Source organism: Macrotis lagotis, chromosome X (genome assembly GCF_037893015.1).
Source record: "Macrotis lagotis isolate mMagLag1 chromosome X, bilby.v1.9.chrom.fasta, whole genome shotgun sequence".
Lineage (NCBI taxonomy): Eukaryota > Metazoa > Chordata > Mammalia > Peramelemorphia > Peramelidae > Macrotis > Macrotis lagotis.
Genome location: NC_133666.1, coordinates 125408665 through 125431755, shown reverse-complemented (window position 1 = coordinate 125431755; position 23091 = coordinate 125408665). Strand labels below are relative to the sequence as shown.

Sequence of the window (23091 nt, the reverse complement as noted above, 5' to 3'; positions counted from 1 at the left end):
TCCTGAGAATATCTGCATAAGTTTAGGCAAATCATTTAACTCTTTCAGCTTCACTTTTCTCATCTGTCAAATAAAGGAATTGAATGAGTGTGCCTCTAACTCTATGAGTCTAACAGGGTTCCTAACATAGCTGGAACTCCTTCAAAACAATCTAAAGGGAGGCCTTTTTAATTTGATGCTCTCAAAGTGGACAATTACCTTTAACACTTTATCCACCTCCTGTTTGCTGAGGTCTTCTCCACATTCTTGATTTAGTCGAGCCTGGATCAGATTCCGACGTACCCGGTAATTTTTGGAAAATATTTCAAGTAAAACCTGTCGATGCTTAAGAGGCAGCAAAAAACACAATCATTTGTAATGCTCAGAGAAAGGAATACAATTTCTAAACAAAAAATTCAGATGTAACATGAGACAGAATTAACCAAGAGTTCAGAAGACCTCTTAGAAGTGAAATAGGGGATGATACAGATGCTGTGCTGGCTCACTTTCCTGTTTTTTTCTTTGTGTAAGGATGGGCTCAATGAGGAAGAGGAAGGGGGTATATAAAGAATCTAATTACTAGAGAATAAAAGCAAAGTCTATCCATAAAACTTACTCAACTACAGGAATAATCTACACTATAATAATAATAGAGATTAAGGTCAGAGGTGGGATTTGAATCTGGTTCTCCCTGATTCCAGATCCAGCACTCTGTTCACTTTATCATGCTGCCTCTACTAATGACATAAAAAGAAGAAGAGGGGCAGCTAGGTGGCGCAGTGGATATCAAGCACCAGCCCTGAAGTCAGGAGTACCTGAGTTCAAATCTGGTCTCAGACACTTAATAATTACCTAGCTGTGTGGCCTTGGGCAAGTCACTTAACCCCATTGCCTTGCAAAAAAAAAAACTTAAAAAAAAAAGAAAAAGAGGCCATGGTATTTTTTTAAATCCCATGTCCTCCTAAAAGTGGGGTACACAGCTACACACTTCAGCAGGGCTCCTTGCAAATGGTCAGAGCAGATATCCCTCACTTTATAAAAGTTTTAGGGACAGCTAGGTGGTGCAGTGGATAGAGCACCAGCCCTGGAGTCAGGAGGACCTGAGTTCAAATCTGGCCTCAGAGACTATACCTAGCTGTGTGGCCTTGGGCAAGCCACTTGACCCCATTGCCTTGCAAAAACTTAAAAGAAACTCTCTTTTCACCAAGCACAAAAGCCAGTAATAGTGAAAAGGTCTGAGAGGTCCCTTTACCTGATCACTCATGTCTCCAGACTCCCAGAGTGCAAACACCTTCTGCTCATCAGGAGAAGCAGCAGTCTGTGGGGGAAACTAATTGTGGCATACATCATGAGCTGAGATTAAATTAGGTTTGATTTTTCTAAAACACAGGTCTTATTATTTCATCGCTCTACTCAATAAATTCTGTTAACTCCTAAAGATCTCCAAAATATAATATCTTGTTTGGCTTTAAAAGTTCATTACAACCTGCCCCTTCCCACCTTTCCAGTCTTCTCATAACTTTCTGCAATTCAATTACACTGGCCTTCCTGCCTTTCCTGGAATAAGACATAATCAATAAGGCCATTTTGATCTCACTTTACCAGTCTTGCTCCAGTTCTGGATCACTCTTACTCATCTCCAGTTCTTGGCTTCCTACAAGTATCAACTAAAGAGACTTTCAAGCCTTCCCCATGATGATTATCTCCTACTTATTGTCTCTTCTTGTTAGTACATAACTCTTATGTTGTTTCTTGCTAGATTGTGAGTTCCATGACAGGAAGAGACTTGACACAGGGATTTATTTCCCTTTTTTCCTGACATAGTCATTCATTCTCTGCAGATCTAATTCCTAAAGAGAAAGCAAAGAAGGAAAAACAAGAGAATATCTTTCCCCAACCCCCAAATACTTGACAAGAGGAGGAAGTGGTCACAAGAATGCTGAAATGCTCTCCTAGGGACAGGTAAGAAACAGACATCTCTACTGAGACCTAGTTATCTATCCCTCAAGCATGAGGCTTTTCCTGCATCTCCCCTAAGAAGCACCTTGCCCTGGTTCTCTGCCACAGAGCCCAAGAATGGCTGAAGGAGCTGACACAATTCCTTGTGAAAGCCAGGCCTCTGGGGTTGGTAGAGAAAAAGTCTTCGGAATTAGAGACCACTATCTCCATTTCCAGTCCTGTACACAGGCCATAGCATTGCTCAAGACATGAGATGTGCCTGACACTGGCACCGGCATCTCCAATGATGTCAAAGCTTCAGCCCTCCTTTACCCCCACACCTCCACTTATATCAGTTGGAGCAAGCAGGATAAAGGCAACCTGTCCAGAAGGCCAGAGCCATAATGCATAGTACCCAACTGGTGTGCTTAGTAAATGAAGTCTCCTTAACCCATTCTCAATTCTCCTTCCTGGGATGCTAACAGCATTGATATGATGCCTGAGATATGAAGGCACTGTGCTAAGCTGCTGAAGTCATGGAAAGTGCCAGTGCCCTGAGGGTAAATGCCATCTCTGACACTTAGGAGCCAGATAATTTCGACTAAGGCACATCTCAGGTTTTTATATCTATGAAACGTCAGTTTCACAGAAATATCTGAAGAAATAGCTTTTTGATATGTGAGAGTCATGGTTAACCCCAATCTTCAAATATCTCATACTGAGTCAATTATGAAAAGTCAAATGGGTTTGTGTTGGTTAGTTTAGCCCTTAGGAAGCAGTCACACCCTATCATGGGATCTTAAGAGTATCATGGACTGATGAGACTCTGCTTTTGCCCCCCAGGAGACTTCTAGTGGAATAACAGGATGCTGGGGGCTTCTTAAGATTTCATGTAGGGGAGGGGATGGCCTGGTGGCGCAGTAGATAGAGCACCAGCCCTGGAATCAGGAGTACCTGAGTTCAAATCCAGCCTTAAACACTTAATAATTACCTAGCTGTGTGGCCTTGGGCAAGCCACTTAAGCCCATTACCTTGCAAAAAAAAAAAAAAAAAAAAAACCTAAAATAAAAAGTTCATGTAGGGTGGAGGGGCTGTCAGAAGGCCAGGCATCACTGTATGACAGTTCAGTGGAGAGCCAAAGTCCCCCATCTTTTGTAGCATTCTTCATATCCAGGTTATCCAGCAGCCAGTCAGAAAGGCAGGCTCTCCACCTTAAATCCTCCAACATCTTCCCTCTGCCTAACTGAGCCCATGTTCTAAGCCACTCTCAAATATGGGGCCAGCAGAAGTAGGGTCAGAAACAACCTGATAGTGCACCACTAGAAGAAGCTCTCCTTCAGATCTATGTCCAAACAAAGGCTCCCTCCTAAACAGTAATCCCTACTGCTCCTTACTCCCCACTGTGGAATGTTACTTACAGGCACCAAAATCTGTTTGCAGCCAGCAGCCAGCACCGTGTCCTGCAGCATCCTGTCTGAAATGCCACTGAACAGTGTATGCCCAGGGGGCAGGCTAGCCAAGTGCATGTTGAAGAGGCGCTTCAGTTCGCTCAAAGTGAGCACAAATTGCCTCTGAAAGGTAGTCTCCACAAAGGCCCTCAGTTCCCGAGCCATGGGTGCTTCCCCACAGCCTGTCGGGGGGTGCCCGTTGAGGGTATCGCCTCCTGTGGTTCTCCCAGTGGGAAGCCCATTGGCCAACTTATTTCTGAGGCTGCCACAGGTTGAGGTGTCCATGGGTTCCTCCTCCTTGTCACCTTGCTCTTCCTCCTCTTCCTCTTCACTCACTGGCTCCTCCTTGATCCGCACACTGGATGAAGCCTGGATTGCATGCAGCTGCTCCTTCTTCCACTGCAATTCCCGTTCTAGTAGCAGGTGGTTCTGTTGAGCTTTGGCCTTGGCTGCTTGAACTCGCTGATCCCCAGAGACCAGCATAACAGGCACTGGAAGGACAAGACAGAATGCTGTTTAGGGGATGAGAAACTTCAAGACCCAAAAGTTGAGCCTTTCAGTTTCAATTACAAATTCATTTGAAAAAACTATCGAGAGAGAGAGAGAGAGAGAGTGTGTGAGAGTGTGTGTATTGGCTATAGGGAAGATAGCCTGAGGAAGTAATACAAAGGAAGGGTCATTTCTCATCATCTCCCAAAAACTGAAACCCAATGGAATTCTACAAACCCCTAGGAAATACTCAGTGAGGGAGAGTCAGACCTAGAGGTCAGGTGTGTCTAGTCCTTCCTAGCTTCCATAGCTATGAAGGCCTCTGTCATCTAGACCAGTGGAAGCAGGTTTCTGCCAGCATCGGTGACAGAGAAAAAAAAATCACAGTTCTCAAGATGTGGAGAGAGGGAGAAGACAAAGAGCACTGAATCTGGCATGGGAAGATACTATGTGACCCTAGGGCAAATCTTTGACCTAAGGCTTAAGTCTCAGTTCCTTCATCTATAACTGAACTAGATGTAGGTCTGAAGCTCATTCCAACTCTGTCTTGTTAGACAGGGCAGCCTATTGACACCATCCTGGCCAATCCATCCAAAGGGAGGTCGGAGAGAGGGCACTCAAGGACTTCTAGCTCATTATTCATATGCCAAACCCTCTTTGTGTGCTGGGATCTTGTGGCTAGTAACTCAACCCAGTTTTCATGATGAGTCCTCATTTTAGCAACCAGGAGGGTTTATATCCTCTTGAAGAGGAGGCAGAAGAGACAAGAAAAAAAAAAAGTAGAGGAAAAGGTCAAAATCTTCCCCAAGCACTGCCCATGTAGTAGTATCAAGCCTCAGAAAGAAAGGCCTTTCTTCAAATCAGTTCACAACTTCACTCTCTCAGTCCAGATTCCCTGTGTCTATCTCCGCCAAACAAACCTGATTGTCCTTCTGCAGTCTTTGGCACAGTCTCTTTTAGAAGACTATAGACTTTCTCTAACCTGAAATGGGAAAGAAGCATCATGTTAAAAAAAGACCTTTTTGCTTAAAGTTTTTAAGAGAAACTATAACCCCTCCCCCACCAGATTCCTAATAAATTCCTCAAGTTATTTAGGAAAAAGCAGCCTCTGACTTCCAACAATAGAGTCCCATCATCCCATTCCTCTATAAATCCCTTGTCACTCATCTCAACCTCTCCTGTTTGTCATTTTCCTGCAGTCCTCTTTGCCTCACACCTTCCTCCACTCTTTGCCATTTTCCAACTCCTGATCCCCCAATCAATTCCCAAAAGCCAAAGCTTCTTAACCTTCAAGTTCCTGATTCCTCATCTACAACACCTCAGCCAATACCTCTTCTATAACATCACTATTATGGGAAGATATAAAGCCTAAACCTTGATTCTAAGAGTACAAATGGTTTATTCTGCCCCTGGACCATGAAGTTGTCACTTTAAGCAGGAGAAATCAGTAGATTTTCCTTCAGCCAGGTGTAGTGGTGGGAGGTTGGGAGAGAGGAGGTCTCCTACAGTCTACTGCCCCTTCCCACCCCCATCAACATCACTACTACCCTTAGTGTCACTTACTTGGCCTGGATGCCCATCCACAGCATGTGCTGTCTCTGGACGACATCTGGATGCTTTTTGATGAAATCCTCATCATAAGGGAGCAAGAACTCCCAGCCCTTGTTGATCCTCACCACAGCCATGTGCTCCAGAAAATCCTTCACATCCTCTGCACAGAGCTGGGACCCAAAGGGACAATATATTTGCAGAAAGACTGGGATAGCAGATTTAGCCTCAGGATGGGCTTCGTGAGCCCACTCTCTTAGATCTCTCAAGGCTTTTGATAGCTGATGCTCTTCCCTGACTAGATCACACTGATTCCCCTCTTTGCCCAAATTGCTCCAATAGATTTAAATGAGGGCCTCAAAAATAAGCTGGCTATGAGGTAAAAGGGATGAAGAGATAGACTTAGGAGCCATAGATTCACCAAATACTACCAGAAACTTATTAGCTGCTAATCTATTGCCCAACAATAGGAAACAAGCCAAGCCCCAATTGGTCATGGTCCAAACTGGCTAAAAATTAATGCAAATAGTTTTTGTTTCTGTGTTAGTTGGAAAATCCAAGGGTCTTTTCCTCCCAGATGGATTTTTTTTTTGACTAGGTAAAAGAATTCATTCTCTGCTTAATTTCTTTCTTACCAAGTCTTTATCATTGAACAGGCATTACTCTCAATCAAACTGAAACCTGTTAAAGATCATCAAGTCATCCTGATTCATATCTGGTCAGTCCCAGGTAGCTAGCTCAGGAGGAGAAAGTGAGGCTAGGGACTTTGCACAGCTGTCCTTCACTTAAATCCAATTCACGTGCATATTATGGCATTGCTTCCCTGATGTTAGGGTCTTAGGATATAGGACAAAGGGTAAAAAGCAAGGATCTTGAGCAAGTACTCAAGTTCTCTGAGGATATTTCCTTACTTGAAAATTAGGGATAATGATCTAAATTTTAGTTAGTTGTGAAGATTCTATGATAATGCATGTCAATTGCTTTACAAACTTAAACCATATAAAAAGTCTATGGGTCTTATGATGACTATCATCTCAGGGATCCTGTCACTAGTTCTGTAGACAGCTTACCCAAGATAGAATCATCTCTACTTGTCTCCTCAGTGGAAGTAAAATAGTCTAAAAATTTCTTATATTCTCTACCTGCCAGGTCTAGTGCTCTCATTCTTCCTTTCTCCCACTTTTTGGGCCCAAATCTGAGGGAGCTTAGAAAAACAAACACTTACTTTTGTAACTGTTGCCACTTCTTTCCTCACTACCCAGCGGCTCTGCGTGAACTTCCACATCTGGAGAAAAGAAAGACAGCGTTTCCACATGTCCTACAAGCTCTGGGATGAACTCAGGTACTCCTGACTCCAGGGCCTGAGTTCAAATCCGGCCTCAGACACTTAATAATTACTTAGCCATGTGGCCTTGGGCAAGCCACTTAACCCCATTGCCTAGTAAAAACTAAAGAGTCCTGAGTTAAACAATTCATATCTTTGGTGAGGTAATGTGGTAGGGTAAAAAGTACAAATGTAGAGGAGCAAAACCTAGAGTGAAGTCTTAGCTCTATCACTTACTATATAATCTTGGACCAGTAATTTAATTTCTGGGAGCCACAGTTGCCATATCTGTAAAATGGGGTAATACCTGTGTAATGAACTCAAAGATTTGTAGGGAAAATCAAGCAAGACATAAATTGCTATATAAATGTCAAGTATACTCATGTAATAGGAAGTGGGAAAGAAAGGAGAGAACTGTGTGAATTTCTCTACTACAAGGATTCTTAAGTTCATGAATCTGATGAGCAATCTGGTAACTATATTTCAATAAAATTGGTTACTTTTAGGTCCCAGGGCTTTTGCAGATTGCCAAAGAGATCCTGGACACACACACAGAAAAAGGTTAAGAATTCATGATCTACAAAGGAAGCAGAAGCAAGAGAATGCTGTATACATTAACAACACTATGAGTTGATCAGCTATGATGGAGGCAACTCCTCTCAGCCGTTCAAAGAGTTCAAGGACACCCAAAAAGACCTGTTATGGACAGTGCCAGTCACATCCAAAGGAAATCTGATATGTATACTATACAGAATCTGAATGTATAATATGTCCACTTTTTTAAAACTTCTCATGTTTTTCCGTCCTATGTCATGGCTTTCTTTCTTTCCTCCCAGTCCTAATACCTCTTACACAAAATGACCAAAATATAAGTATATTAAACACAAATATACATGCCTAACTTTTATCAGACTGTACACTGCTATGGGGAAGGTGGTAGAAAAATGGGTAGCTTAGAAATTGGCAAATGGATGTGAATCTTGAAAAACCATCACATGTATAACTGGGAAAATAAAATATCAATTAAAAAAAAGAATCGGGGCAGCTAGGTGGCGCAGTGGATAAAGCACTGGCCCTGGAGTCAGTAGTACCTGGGTTCAAATCCGGTCTCAGACACTTAATAATTACCTAGCTGTGTGGCCTTGGGCAAGTCACTTAACCCCATTCCCTTGCAAAAAAACTAAAAAAGAATCCCAGTTCTAGAATAAAAATGTAGCCCGGAAAAATGAAGTAAAGGTCAGTGAAGAAGTTCCAGGATCATAGAGGATCATGCAGTTAGAGAACAGTAAATCTGAAATAGAGGTTTGCTCTCTCTCTCTAGCGTGGGGTAAGAGGCTCCTTGTAGCTCTATTTTAGCAGATCTTCCCCTCTGTTACTTACAACAAAGTCCCGACCCCTACAGAGTACTTCTGCAGGCACGCCGCTGTGAGGGCTGGAGCTATCCTTTGGGTACAGGATGTCACTGCCAACAAGAAACCAAATGACAGCAGATGTCACATGAATTCAAGGCAAAAGGATACTTCAGCAAGGACTGGCAAACAACTACCTCTATCCTAGCCCCTGATCACCCCACCTGGGATAGTACAAAAACCCTCTTTCCTACATCTTTGTTAGCCCGACTCTTCATCCCAGGCTGGAATACTATTTTACTTGGGGTCAAGGATATACACCAGGTGAGGAGGTAGAACAGAGATTCCCCCACCCACTTCATTTCCTATAGCCTTGTTTAACAGCTCAAGGTAATTTCACTTTCTAGCAACAGTTTTTCAGCATTACTGGCCCTAATCTCAGATATTCATTCTCATCTCTTTCTCTAATCCCCACCATGGAAAGGGTCTACACCCCATCACTGCACGACCCAAAAGAACACAACATATTTGCAGCCAAAAAACATGAACATACCTCTTGACAACCCAGTTTCCCTGTACTAGCATCGCCACCTGCTGGATGCAGCGTAGAACCGATGTAGAGTCTGTCCCTAAGCCCAGAAGGCTCATCAAGTTGGCAAAAGGCATAACCTTAACTGAGACAGAAGAAGACAATGGGTTCCATAAAGTACCCACCTGCAAGCCAGGAGCAATACATGATGCACAGTATTCCCCAAAATGAAAATCCAAAGGGAAGGCTTTATGCCTAAGAACCCTAGTCAACATCAAGCCAAAAAAAAAAAAAAGCCAGTTGGCACATAAGGCATGGGATTTCTGGGCTGCTTCTCTCTAGCTCTTAGACCAGAAAGATTCTAGCACCTGCAAAGGCCTCCTGTATAATCCACAGGCTCCACAGTCACCAACAATGAGCCAGCCCTGAAGAGGTCAAGTTCTTTCAGATCTTTTGGTTTTTAGATGCAAGGAGTTCAGTATTGGGGACCCAAAAAACATAGAAAGACTATTCTGTGTTCTGATGACTCCTCAGGGGCCCACTGAGGAAAGAACAGAGTTGGTAACTAGTGTGGACAAAGAATAGGATGGGAAGAAGGAAAACAACAAAATACTGGCATAACCTCCCAGGCTGTGGGGACAAGGATCAGAAAGAGGGTGGTAGGAAGGCACAAACCATTCTTCATCAGTATTTTAATCTGATCTGCCAAAGGTAGAGTCCTCAGCTGGGCCATCGACAGGACATTGCTGGGAGCCATAGGTTTTTCTCTAAGGGAGAAATAATAGGACCTTTCAGAGACATATTGAGCTATGGATGGTCCTGATATTATATCATAGGTCATGTTGCATCAGAACCACAATTCAGGCACAGGAGTACTCACTTCTCTTCTTCAACGTTTGGAGGCATCAACATCATCAAGTACTCGCTGTGAATAGAAAATCACAGATGAGAAATTACTTCAAGGGTTTGCTCCTCCTCTTTACCTTCCCAAACCATAAAATCACAAGGTTTGCAATCCAAGGCACAGGCTCAGGGTCAAAGGTAAAATGCAACAACTAGACTGCCCAAATACATGAGCCACCAAACCTTCCCTATCTCACTGCTTTGGAGAGACTATGAACCCAACTTGACCCTGTAAAAATTCATGGCAGCAGGTATACAGAAAGAAGTTGCCCCCACAGGATATGCCTCCTGAAGGAGATTTCACCACAGGAAGTTGGAGTTGGAATTTTTTTCCACATGTCATCCTGACTTCCTCCCTTTCTCACTCCCACAGAGGTGTAGTATTCTTACCTTGGCGATTTGATGAGCTCTGTATTCTCTGACATTCCAGGGCCCTGGCACAGAAGATACTGACGCTCATGCTCGGATCGGCTGTCCTGGGGAGCACAACAAACAAAAACTTAAACTCTTGGAGAAGATCCAATTTAAGACTTCCTGGCTCAATTTACTTTTTCAGGAAGTGGGATGGGGGATGAGCACTGAGTCTGAGATTCTCTTTACAATGTTCCAAGTCACTAAGAGACCATTAAAGCCCCCACATTGTCAGACCTCTGCTACACTAAAGGTTAACAAAGCATAATGTGATATGAAGATAAGTCATTGTATTGCTATATTGCTCCTACCTCCCTGCAATTCCTACCCAAGTGGGTAGGAGACCCAGGCAAAGTTCACGGTACCATGTCTTTTGCAAATGAGTTGTATTTTTTCATTCATTCATTCATCTCATTGCATCTGCCTTGCCACCATGCAAAAATTTCAGCCATAGGGCCTCACCATCCAGATTGGCTGTCTCTGCCAGGCCAGTTGAGGAAGGCCCTGCCATGCTCCAACTCTACTCCCTCCCTATTCTCTAAATGCCTCCATCTCATGGGTGTGTCTTTTCTTAGCCAACTCTTTCCCTTGCCCCTCTGTAATTCTGGAAACAGAAACCATGATCAAATCAATTCTGCCCTCATTCCTGGATGGTATGTCATCTCCCCTATCTCCGTAACTTTGCAGACAAAAGTATCCTTTCCTGTGTGTGTTGTGTCCCTCCATTAGAAGGTGATCTTCAAGGTTTTTGTCTTTGTACCCTCAAAACTTAGTTTCCAGTAAATACTTAAGAAAAACTTTATCATTCACTCAGTCTCCTAACCCTGTCTCTCCAGTGAAAAATATCATATTCTAAAATTACTGTTTTTTTCTAGAGAAAATCATTGATTTTTTTGAGTTAGTTATCAGAAGACAATCTGATTAAACTAATTCACATTAATGCATACATGACTGCTACAGCCCCTTAATAGTAAGGAGTTAAGTGACTTGCCTAAGGTTGAAATAATCATGAGTGACAGGGGCACTCTGCATGTACTGCTCTGACACCAAATGTGGTACTCCTTTCACTGTCAGGATATACTGGGACTCCCTACCCTAGAATCCTATGTAGGAGAACTGATCCCTAGAAAGGCTAATTCGCATCAGAAATCAGTGAGTTTTCTAACAAACAGAGCATAAACCAAAGGACTGGACTGGAAGTTGGCCAGGTGAGCCCTGGACTCAGTTCTAGCCATAAGCTCTGGCCCTTGGCAAGGAAGCCCTCTGTCACCAAGCATCTGCAGAGTCCTCACCCGCAGGCCATAGTAGTGTAGGTGCACCCATGGCTCTTCAGCATGCTTCTTTTGGAGAAATTCATAGGATTGAACCCGTCGCTGACGAGCCTGCTCTGACTCTGGTCGAGAGAAACGCACCTGTAATAGGGAAAGGCAGAGAGCATTGCAAAGGCTTAAAATCCTATCATAAAACCCTCTCCCTGTTGCCCACTGCTTGCCACTCTCTTCTCTACATAAACCAATGCCAAATGTATGACATAGCTTCCTTCTTTTTGATAGGTTCCTAGTAATATTCTAATTCAAAGCCTATCTCTGTCCTGGAAAATTCTACAACTAAGCCTATTTTCTTATTTGCCACCACAGCCTCCAGCCTACCTTTTCTTCTCAAAGCATGTAGACATGCTGTAAAATCGACAATTACTAGAAAATATTTCTTCTATTATACCACAAACTTAAGAGCAGAGATGTTTTGTACAGGAAGGAATTGGCAAAATCTCAGCTTTCACACTACACCCTGCCTGGGACTGTAGGTAAATCAGTTTTCTCATCTGCAAAGAGGGATTCAACTAGATAAATCCCAAGGTTCTACTGCCTCTACAAGTCCAAATCCTATGAAAAGATGTCTCTGTCTATTGTTTAATTACCAGCAGCAGTAGCAAAGCCTCCTTTGGTCCTTATGACAACCTGAGAGAGGTAGGGAGCAACCATATTATTCTCCTTTCAAATATAGGAAAAGTGAAGTTTAGAGAGAAGTGCACAATTCAAAGTGACAAAGACCAATAAATGTCTGTCATGAGGTCCTGCATGCTGGGAGTTGTCCCTTAACTCACTCCCATTCACCCTCAGGATCTCAACCTTGGGCACAGCTCCTCCTTTTACACTAAAAATAACTATAAAGTTAATCTAGCACAGGAGTTTTTAACCTGAGGTCCATGAATTTAGGTGATCTGCCCAGGGTTACAAGGTAGCAAGTGCCAAATGTCAGAACCCGGATTTGAGCTCATGCTCTCCTGATAAAGCTGGTTTCTTTATCCACTGTGCCACCTACCTGTCTAACAACTGCACTTTTAATATAATGGTTTGATAATTGCACTTCAATATAATTGTTTCCTTTGTTATTTCACTGATTTTATTTAATGCACTTAAAAACCATTCTCCTAAGAATGACAAACTGCCAGAAGGGTACAGGACATGGAAAAGGTTAAGAAACCCTTATTTGGTGGTGGTGGTGGGGAACACGACAAAGGATTCACTCTGGGTATCCCAGAAAGTTAGAGGTGAAAGTCAAAGTCTTCTTCAGTCCTCAATTCTTTCTATTGGCATTCATTTTTTCTGGACAAACCCTTCCCACCCAACTTTCTCCATGATTCTAATACAATCCTATCCCATCTCAGCCCTAGCCTTCTGGGTCCCCCAAAAGTTCACATTATTGAAGGAAGTTTCAGCAGCCCTGAGGCATCAGCTATACCGTGATTTGCTTGATATCTTCTTCAGCTTCATCTTGAGAAGAGTCCCCAGCTGCAAAAAGAATCAGAATATTAGAGCTGTAAAAGAATCTTAAAGAGTTGATTCAATTTTTCAAGTATTCCTTAAATGTGATCTAAGGGTCAATGTACCATCAGGATTTTTGTTACATTTCATTTAGAAGAAAAAATACTTTTAGTATCAAAATTCTCATGAAATTCCTATTCCTTTTGTACAAAACCAGTTGGGAAATGATCTAACATTCTGGTTTTTGCAGATGAAGAAAGTGGGCACAAGAGAAGTCTATGGTCAGATAGAAAGTTATAGATAATGCCAGATCAGAACCCAAATCACTTGGTTCAGGACAAAGCTTTCATCAATGGTCTATCATCTCTGGTAAGGAATCAGTCCCTGATTTTCAATGAGATGATATTGCCTATACTGAGGCAGGGGGAGATTAAATGACAGGCTTAGCTCCAAAAGAAATATTAATATTTCAATGTTTAATAATAATGATATTTGTATAGAATTTTAAGGTGTGCAAAGTGTTTTACAAACTTTATCTCACTGGATCCTCACAAAAACTCTGGGAAGTAGATGATATTCTTTTCCCCATTTTATAGATGAAGAAACTGAGTCAGAAAAAGTTAAGTGCCCTGTCCAGATTCACGTAGCTACTGAGTGTCTGAGGCCCTAACTGAATTCAGGTCTTCTTGACTACAGGTCTATCCAAAATCCCTGCACCATTGAGCAGGACAGCTTAAAAACAAAAACACAAATTAGACAACAGCTCCTGAATAACTAAGAATTCATTGCAATTTTATGTGGCTGGCTCCATTTCCCCCCTCAGTAACCTATACTCCTCCCCCCAAAGGAATTTCTGATTCTCCCATGTGATGCTATGCTCAGGTCTCCAGCCTTCAGCCTATCTTGTTGGGGGAGGGGCAGAAGAAAATGGTGGAAGAGAGCTCACCTTCATTGGCTGCCTCTCTCTCTCGGTGCTTGGCGTCGGCTTTATCCAGATAGGAGAAGCTGGGCCGAAGCTGCAGGATGCCGTGCAGAGGGGTCAAGTGAAGTTCGCCTGGCAGAGGAAGAGGGACTCTCCCAGGGCTCTCTAGGGATTGGCCTCTCCCTCCCAAACCATTCCCAAGTTTAGGCTGAGGGGAACCTCATACAGGACATGGAGAACAAACTCCATGGACTGAGTAAAGGTGAAGCAAAAGCCAACTTCCCAGGCTCCAATTCCTGGATCACTTCCTCCTTTAAAATTAACCTGCTCTGGATCCCCATCTGTCCCCTGCTCAGTTAAGGAAGGACTAACCTAAGAAGAGGAATTTTCATGCCAAATTTGGCCCTAACTTCCCCAGGACAGCCTGTCCAGGGAGAAAGGAGGGTCACAGGACATGTACAATCCACAAGCACTGGTTAGTTGACTGAATGAGTCCACGCATAGGACCTAAAAAGCTGGGTCTTAAGAGGACCACATAATCACAAAATGTTACAATTGAAAGGACCCTAGGACATCAGCTAGTTCCCACCCCTACATTTATAAAACAACATAGTGAAGCCTAGACAGGTAGTTTAAAAATCCTACACTTACAGGAAAATACATGTTCTTTATTCAAGAAGTCTAATGAAAAAGGAGCTCTGGAGAAGAATCAAATCCTGCTTTTTTCTAAAGTTCTGAAAGAGATCTGAACTAGCTATACATTAAAAAGTTTTTATGGGACCTAATCAAGTGGGTAAACTCCTTTGCCTACAGAACAAAGACTTCTTCCAGCCTTTCCCCCGCTCCCTGCCCAAGAAGCAGCTTCCAAGCCCAATCACCTTTTCTGTAGAGTGCGGCAGCGTAGCGGGAGGTGTTGCTTGTGGTCTGTGAAGAACAGAATGTCTGCTTGTCCATCAGCTTCCTGGAAATACAGGAGAAAGCTATGGTTAAAGGGAGGAAGATGGGAAAGGGCAAGGAGAATAAGAACTTTTCTTGTTCAAGATAGAAGAATTCCCTAGAAGGCAGTAACCTTCCCCCTTCTTAATCACTACAGTATCCAGGCTGGTGGCCAAACTTAATAAATGCTAGTATTTTTATAGAATGCTAAGGTTTGGGATCTTACAAATAATCTCATCTGGTCCTTACAACAATCCTAGGAAGTAAGTACTATTTAGATTCTCATTTTACAGATGAAAAAGCAAGGGTTCAGAGAACTGGAGTGACTTCCCAGGGTTATATAGCTAAGAAATGTCAGGCAGGACTAAGAAATAAACTGCTGACTTGCTAAATCTTGTTTAGAGGGCAGGTGGTGTACACTGAACAAGTATGGAGCCCAAGGAGCTTCCAAGCAACCTCCTGGGAAGTTCCTGGAGACAAGAGGGAGAGCAGGGAATAATGCCCCAAGGCAGGAAGAGAACCTACGTGGAATAGGTGCTTGTCTCATCTGTACAGGTGCCATCCACATTGAGTGCGATCTGCTCTCCTTTGCTTCGGCAGTAATTGGGATTGAGAGTGTCAATAGCCATTTCAAGCTCCACCTGCAGGAAATCATTCCTGGTTGAGAATGGTTCCAAGGATTATGCCCAAAGGGCTATAAAACTGTGCATACTCTTTGACCCAGCAATATCACTACCAGTCCTGTAACCCAAAGAGGAGGAGGAAGAATCTCTTTTTGTGGTATCAAAGAATTGGAAATTGAAGGGATTCTCATCAACTGAGGAATGGTTGAACAAGTTCTTGTATAAGACTGTGATGAATATAGGGGCAGCTAGGTGGCAAGGTGGTTAGAGTTCTGGCCCTGGGGTCAGGAGAACAGGAGTTCAAATGTGACCTCAGACACTTGATACTGTGTGACCTTGGACAAATCACTTAACCCCATTGTCTCACAAAAACAAAACAAAAAAGAAATGATGAGTAAGATAGTTTCAAAAAAATCTGAAAAGATTTATATAAAACTGATGCAAAGTGAAGTAAACAGAACCAGAACACTATGCACAGAAACAGAAATACTATAGGATGATCAAGTGAGAGTGACAAGTATTCTCAGCAATAGAATGATTCAAGGCCACCAAAAAAGATTTATCATGAAAAAATGCTCTCCACCTTCAGAGAAAGAACTGATGGAATCTGAATGCATATTGAAGCATAATTTTTTACTTTATTTTTGCTTTTTTTTTGTTTTCTATTTTCTTCCCCAACATGGCTAATAAAGAAATGCCTTGTATGGATGTATATGTATAATCCATATCAAAATGATTGCCTTCTTCAAGGAAGGGGGGAAAGATTTATTAACTCAAAATTTTTTTAAATGTATTTTTTGCAAGGCAATGGGTTTAAGTGGCTTGCCTAAAGCCATACAGCTAGATAATTATTAAGTGTCTGAGGCTGCATTTGAACCCAGGTACTCCTGACTCCAGGGCTGGTGCTCTATCCATTGCACTACCTAGTTGCCCCTAAATGTATTTTTAAAATTGTTTTTACACGTAATTAGGGGAAAATCGGTTGAAATAGAAATGGAATTCCTATGTGGAATTCAAGTCCTAATTTTTAAAAAGATGATTCCAAAGGTGGGATGTATCATCCTTTGGGTAGGAGGATGAAGAGATAGTTCTTATTTTCACATGCTAAGAACCCACTGTGGACAGATGTCCTCTCAGACTATGACTTTCTCTTTTCTCAGCAGTCTTTTTTCCCTGTCTCAGGTCTTTTCTAGTCCTATTCCTCAGACCCAGAAAAACTAGAGCCTAACCTACAACTTCAGGACTGAACTTGTCCCTGACAGAACCTCTGGGTCTTTGAAGGATTACAGTAAGTAACCTTCAACATACTTGCAGAAAGAGACCTCAGGTTCCTCAACAAGGGGAAAGAACATCTTGAAAACAGTCAGGGACAACATGAACTGAGTGCACTTATTTACTCACTAACTTTTCTTAAAATACTTACAAAAGAGTTTCATATCCAAACCCCTTTACTGAAACTGGTCTCTTCGAAGTCTGTCAACTCTTTGCCAAATCTAATGACCCTTTTCTCAGTCCTGCTTCTTGCTGTCTCTATAACAAACACCAACCATAAAACTTTCTTGAAATTCTATCTCTCTGGATAGAGCACTGGCCCTGGAGTCAAGAGGACCCGAGTTCAAGTCAGGTCTCAGACACTTAATAATAACTTAGCTGTATGACTTTAGGAAAGTCACTTAACCACATTGCCTTGCAAAAACAAAAACAAAGTCTGTCTCTCTAGACATCCACAATGCTGCTCTAAAGTCTCCTTTCTCTTCTTTTGGGTCTTCACATTCTTTCTTCTCTCTCACCTAACCCAACTGGAATCAGCAACATAGATTCTGTTATCAACTTATCTATCTTCCCCTCCAAACTGGTTCTTCTTTCTAACCTTCCATTCTTTGAGCATTTTGCACAGCCAATCTCCTAATATGGACATCAATTTTGCCTTCTTTTCCCTGGACTTGTTCTCTTGCTTGCTTCTATTTCTACCAATGTCTCCTTGCTGTTCTATTCCCACTATCACCTCCCTAGTTCAGTACCTTTCCACTATTTACCTCCTTCAGATTCAATATTCCATTATATAGAACTGTTAAGTGTTAGTTAATTAACATTAACTCCATGCTGAAATCTTCATTGGCTTCCCAATGGCAAAGTCCCAAACTCCTTAGTCTGACATGAAAGGCCCTCTACATTCCAGCTATTATCTTATTTTCAAGTCTTATATCTCATTACTTGCTAACAAACAGAACTATGCTCCAGTCAAATTGAGTTATTCACTTTTCCCATCTCTCAATTTCAATAATATTAATCATTATTATAATTATAATAAGCTAACATTTACATAAACCTACTATGTGTGAAGATTATGCTTTCAAGACTCAATTAAAATATTTTCTTTCTTGAAAAGTTTCCCTGGTCTCCATATTCCCAAAAGTAACTTCACATGGACTCTTGTAGCACTTATTACTTTCAGCTTTGCATTATAGTCCATAGTTAAATCTCTGGACTTACTTATTAGATTGTAAGATCTTTTGAAGTTAAAGATTGTGTTGCAATTATCTGTGTCTCCAAAACAGATAACAAAGTGCCCATTGCATTACTGATCCTTCCTAGAAACCCTTTACATTCAAACCTTCTCTTCTACCATCACCGATTTTATTTTTTCAAGTGTCCAGTATTTCCAATTCAATTCACATTTTCCAGTAGCATTAAGCCTGACTCCTGGGTGGCGAGGTGGTGTAGTGGATAAAGCACTAGCCTTGGAGTCAGGAATACCTGGGTTCAAATCCAGTCTCAGACCTAGTTGTGTGGCCTTGGGCAAGCCACTTATAACCCCATTTGCCTTGCAAAAAAAAAAAAAACACACACACACAAAAAAAAAAACCTGATTCCTAAAGACCCTAGTATTTGGAGCTAGGGAGTCTTACTAATGCACTCCCTTACTAATCCCCAAGACAGAGTCCTACCCTAGTCTTTCTTTCCTGAATCCTCTTCTCCCAAATCTGGATCCTCCACTCTCCTTTCCAATTTCCTCCCCATCTTCCCAAAATATAACCAAACAGCATAATCCTACTTTTTGTTGCTTTGGTTTAATCTTGGCTGACAGGTGAGGGATGTCATCATAGGTCATCGAGGCTGGGCGGACAGGGTACTGTAGAAGGAAAGTATCAAACACTGAGTTACTTCTCCAGTTCCTTTTTACTTACCATCTACCACTACCATCCTACCACCCCCAAAGTAGGCTGAAAAACTTAGACTAGGGGAATTAGAAAATTACTAATGAAACTAAATAAGGAAAAGGGAAAGTCAAGACAGACAAGAGTCCCAGAGAACTGCTATTAGGGCCCTTGTAGCCACTACTTCAATGATGGCAGAATTCCCGATTCACACAAGGAGACCTTGAAGGGAGATGAAAGGGCACAAATAAGTGCTTCCCAACTTTTCATAACCAGAGGGATCTAGTTTTGGGAAGAACCACTGGGATGTTTTGGGTTTTTTTTAAATCAGAAGACCTGGGTTTTCACTTTGACAATATCATGAACTGGTAGTATGACCTTGGGTATAACACAATCTTTCTGGGTCTATTTTTTTTTAAGTTTGCAAAGTGATGATACAGAACAGTCCATCAAAGTATATGCACTAATTAAAAATTATTTCCAGTTTACGCCTCAATTTTTCCAGGCTGGATGAGGTCTTAAAAAATTTAGTCTGATAAACATACTACTCTACATGGAAGCAAAAGCAGAAGACATTTTAGGACAACTAAATCCCAGGATGAGCAAACAAGAATTAATTCCTAAAGCTTCAAGAAGCTTCCACTTCCTAAACCCATAGCTATAACCATCACAAATAACAGGTTGAGCATTGGAAATCCAGAAGGAAAAGAAGAGAGAAAGGAATAGAAGAAATAGTAAGAAGTAGCTCCCAGTAAGGGTACCTTTCTCTTTAAACATCCAATTCAGTATCTCCATTCCCAATCCTATACCTTTTTTATTTAGCTACCTCTCAATCACCATGCTAGAGCACTGCTGCTGGGCCATCTCAACCAAAGAGAATGGAGTTTTGGCCACTAAGACACACCAAAAAAGTCTAAGATTTCAAAGCACTGTGTGCTTTGAATATTATAAAAATTTTACTCAAGGCTGGTATCCGATCACACTTTTAAAGCAACATTTTTATGACTTCCTTCCTCCTATAATTACCTGAAATAGGTAGAGCTTCTCTGCAAGGCTTTTGGCCAGGTATACATCAATCTAAAGAGAGAAACATAACAAAAGACTTTACCAATCAAGGGCACTCAAGAAAACAAACAAATTCAAATGAAGGTAATGAAGTAGGGAAGGGGGCAGCTAGGTGGCACAGTGGATAGAGCACAGGCCCTGGAATCAGGAGAACCTGAGTTCAAATCCAGCAACTTAATAATGGCCTAGCAATGTGCCCTTCAGCAAGTCACTTAACCCCATTGCCTTGAAAACAAACAAACACAAAAAAAGAAGCAGGGAGGGATATTTCATGCACCATGCTCCATTTACCTCCTGTACGACTGGATCATTTTCTTCATTGGCCATACTAGGATGGGCAAACAAAAGTCAGTCCTCCTGGGGGCACAAACTGAAAAAAAGAGGGAAACTGTTTAGTTTTAGACAGAGCTCAAGTATTCCTTCCTACTCACTTGGGTCTGACCAAGTCAAATCAAGAAGCTCTGCTGTACGTCAGAACTGTGCTGGGAATGGAGACAACACACAGATACCACAACATTATCTTTACCCTTAAATATCTTATGTGCTAGCTAGGGAAGCAACAATCACAAACACTGAATAATCCCCTATCATGTACCAGGCACAAAAATGAAACAGTCTTTACTTTCAGGAAGCTTACATACTTTCAAGGAAAACTGCATGTTTAAGTAAATGCAAACTAATAGGGAAGGGAAGAACAGCACAGATAAGGAAAGACCTCATGTAAGAGGTAGCACCTGTGCTGAGTTTTAAAGGAACTAGGGCTGCTAAGAGGTGAGATGAGGAATAAGTGCATTCCAGGTACAGGGGACATACTACGCAAAGGTACAAGAGACAAGGAACTGAGGCAGGAGATGAAATATTGTGCAAGAAGCAGTAAATGAAGAATATACAATACAGCTAGAAAAGTAGGTTGAATCCACACTATAAACAGAAGGTGATTTAGAGGTAAAGGAATTGTACAAGAGAGATACATACATAAACTATGTATTTTCAGAAAGATTATTTTGCTGGATTAAAAAGGTCCTGTGCCATCAAAATATTCATAAGTACAAACTTTTTATATCAGCAAAAGGACTGGAAGTAGCGGCCCACTAAGTAGAGAATGGCTAAGCAAATTGTGGCCTTGGGATATAACTATGCCCTAAGAAATGTGAAGAATTCAGAAGAATGAGAAGTTTTATTTGAACTGATACAAGAGGGGTAGCTAGGTGGCGCAGTGGATAGAGCACTGGCCCTGGAGTCAGGAGTACCTGAGTTCAAATCCGACCTCAGACACTTAATAATTACCTAGCTGTGTGGCCTTGGGCAAGCCACTTAACCCCATTGCCTTGGGGAAAAAAAAAGGCAGTGAACTGATACAAGGTGAAAAAAGCAGGATCAACATAGAAAGCAGGACTGCAACATAGATGAAATAATAAAATGAAACTGAAAGTTGTGTAAACATACTAACCATAATTACAAGGCCTCAAAGAAGAATGCATATATTGTCAGATATAGCCAATCTTTTGTTTGCTTTGCTAAATTGTTTCTCCGCCTTTCTTTTTTATGCTTACAAAATCACAGGTGATGATGGTAGGGGGAAATAGATATATTTGTAAATGAAAGTAATGCCAAAAAACCACAAAACAACTCGAAGATTATCACCATTAAAAAAATATCACTTTGACAGCTGTGATGAGGATCAATGGAAGAAACAAGACATACATTAAGAAAAACCTTTCAACTATCCTTCAATACCCAACTCAAATGCTTTCACCTTCTCCTTTAAATCTTCTGATTCTTTCCTAGCTAGAAATGTCTCTCCTTCATCTGATATCACTGAGCAATAAATCCCCCAAAATGTATTTGTCTTAATTTAGTATTTCTATTAAAGCTCTGCTCTAGTACACCTTATTATGTCATGAGCACCATACTGAGTTTCAAAGGTCTCAGCAGCTAAGCATAAGCTCTGGAAGATCCTATCATGCTGGACAAGTTGTGAGAAAAGATGCAGTATGGCATATGAAAAACAAGTTAGCTACCTCTAGACACAAAAAGCCCTCTTCTAGACATGATAACCCAAGGACAGCAAAGACACAATTAAAGATATATATATACACCAAAATATTCATAATGGTACTCTTTCTATTAATAGAAAACTGAGTGTGGAATATGGAATAATTTGTGGCATATGAATTCAATGGAATAGTTCTGAACTGGACCAAATTACAAATATAATGATTTCAGAGAAACATAGAAAGAGAAGACAATACAAAGTTATTTTACCTCATGAATCATCTTCAAAAAGGTTTCAACTCTGGGCAACTAGGTGGCGCGGTGGATAGAACACTGGCCCTGGAGTCAGGAGGACCCAAGTTCAAATCTGACCTCAGACACTTAACAATTACCTAGCTGTGTGACCCTTGGACAAGTCACTTTATTCAATTGCCTTGTTAAAAAAAAAGTCTTCAACTCATTTCTGAAAAGGATCTAATATTCAAGCTACACAGGGAGCTAATACTGATGATTCTTCAAGCTTAGAATGTACTTGCTCTTCCCCTCTCTGCCTCAAAGAATCCTTCTTCCTTTAAAATGCAACTCAACAACCAACCTCCAAATGAAGCCTCTCCTGATCCTTTCAACTATTAGCATTCTTCCCTCCCAAACTACCTTGAACTTTAACTACTTTGTACATTTTATCTTTATATTTATACTGTATACATATATGCTTATTTATTGTTTCCTAGTCAAAGATTGTTTCTTTGTATTTGTATCTCTTATAAGTGGGACATAGTAAGTATTTAATAAATTGCTAGTTCTCAAGAGAAAAATGACAAATTATAAGCCACCATATTAAGGATTTCTCTAAATTACTAATATTAAGAGAAACACAAATCAAAACAATTCTGAAATTTTACATTATACTCAGCAAATTGGCAAAGATGATAAAATATGAAAATAATCAATGTGAGAGGCTGTGAAAATTCAGGTACACTAATATACTGTTGATAGAGCTATGAATTAAATTAGTCTGACTATTCCAAGAAGCAATATGGAATCATGCAAATAAAATGACTAAAATGCTCAGACCTTTGACACAGAGAATTTACTCCTAAGCATATACTCGAGGTAACAAAAGGTTCCATAGGCTCTTAAATATTGCTAGAAGCATTTTTTGTGATAGCAAAGAACTGAAATTAAACAGGTGTCCATCAATAAGTGATAATTAAATAAATTATGACACATTAACATGAAGAAATATTACATCACAAGAAACAGCAAACATGATAAAGAGAAGCCAGTAACACTTAGGTGAACTTATACAGAATGAAGGCAGCAGAGCCAGGCAAACAATGTACATGAATACTATAACTACAACTATAAATGTAAGGAACTACCATCACAAAATGGCAATTGAATATTCTAAAATTATCATGTCCTCAGAAAACAGATATGAGAAGACATCTCTCCCCACTCCTCCAGGGGTAAGGAGAAGGGAAAACCTCATATAACATCAAAAGTCTTTCATGTGGTAATTTGCTTTTTTGATTTTTTCCCCCCTTTTCTTCCTCTTCCTCATCCCCAACTATCCTCTTTATTCTTTGTATTACAGATGGTTCTGGGGATGGGGAAAAGAGAAGGGGAATGTTGATGCAATAAAAATGAAAGCTATCCCTAAAAGATCTATTACTATTCACACCTTTTGCCAGCGATCTCAATGCTAG

General features: G+C 41.1%; 1 protein-coding gene across 3 annotated transcripts in view; it reads right to left on the bottom strand.

The window, feature by feature from the left end:
• Positions 1 to 23091, bottom strand: part of POLR3E (RNA polymerase III subunit E) — a 30997-nt gene that overhangs the window by 3713 nt on the left and 4193 nt on the right. For all 3 annotated transcript variants that reach the window (XM_074206188.1, XM_074206187.1, XM_074206185.1), the window contains 19 exons: positions 19679 to 19757; positions 19349 to 19399; positions 18220 to 18297; positions 15067 to 15182; positions 14484 to 14566; positions 13630 to 13737; positions 12661 to 12710; positions 11211 to 11330; positions 9898 to 9983; positions 9485 to 9529; positions 9280 to 9371; positions 8629 to 8749; positions 8107 to 8188; positions 6628 to 6687; positions 5418 to 5575; positions 4775 to 4836; positions 3336 to 3856; positions 1232 to 1309; positions 199 to 324 (listed from right to left, as the gene is read on the bottom strand). In XM_074206188.1, the coding sequence (XP_074062289.1) occupies positions 199 to 324; positions 1232 to 1309; positions 3336 to 3856; positions 4775 to 4836; positions 5418 to 5575; positions 6628 to 6687; positions 8107 to 8188; positions 8629 to 8749; positions 9280 to 9371; positions 9485 to 9529; positions 9898 to 9983; positions 11211 to 11330; positions 12661 to 12710; positions 13630 to 13737; positions 14484 to 14566; positions 15067 to 15182; positions 18220 to 18297; positions 19349 to 19399; positions 19679 to 19714 (2073 nt within the window). In that variant the 5' untranslated portion in view covers positions 19715 to 19757. The remainder of the gene's footprint in view (positions 1 to 198; positions 325 to 1231; positions 1310 to 3335; positions 3857 to 4774; positions 4837 to 5417; positions 5576 to 6627; positions 6688 to 8106; positions 8189 to 8628; positions 8750 to 9279; positions 9372 to 9484; positions 9530 to 9897; positions 9984 to 11210; positions 11331 to 12660; positions 12711 to 13629; positions 13738 to 14483; positions 14567 to 15066; positions 15183 to 18219; positions 18298 to 19348; positions 19400 to 19678; positions 19758 to 23091) is intronic.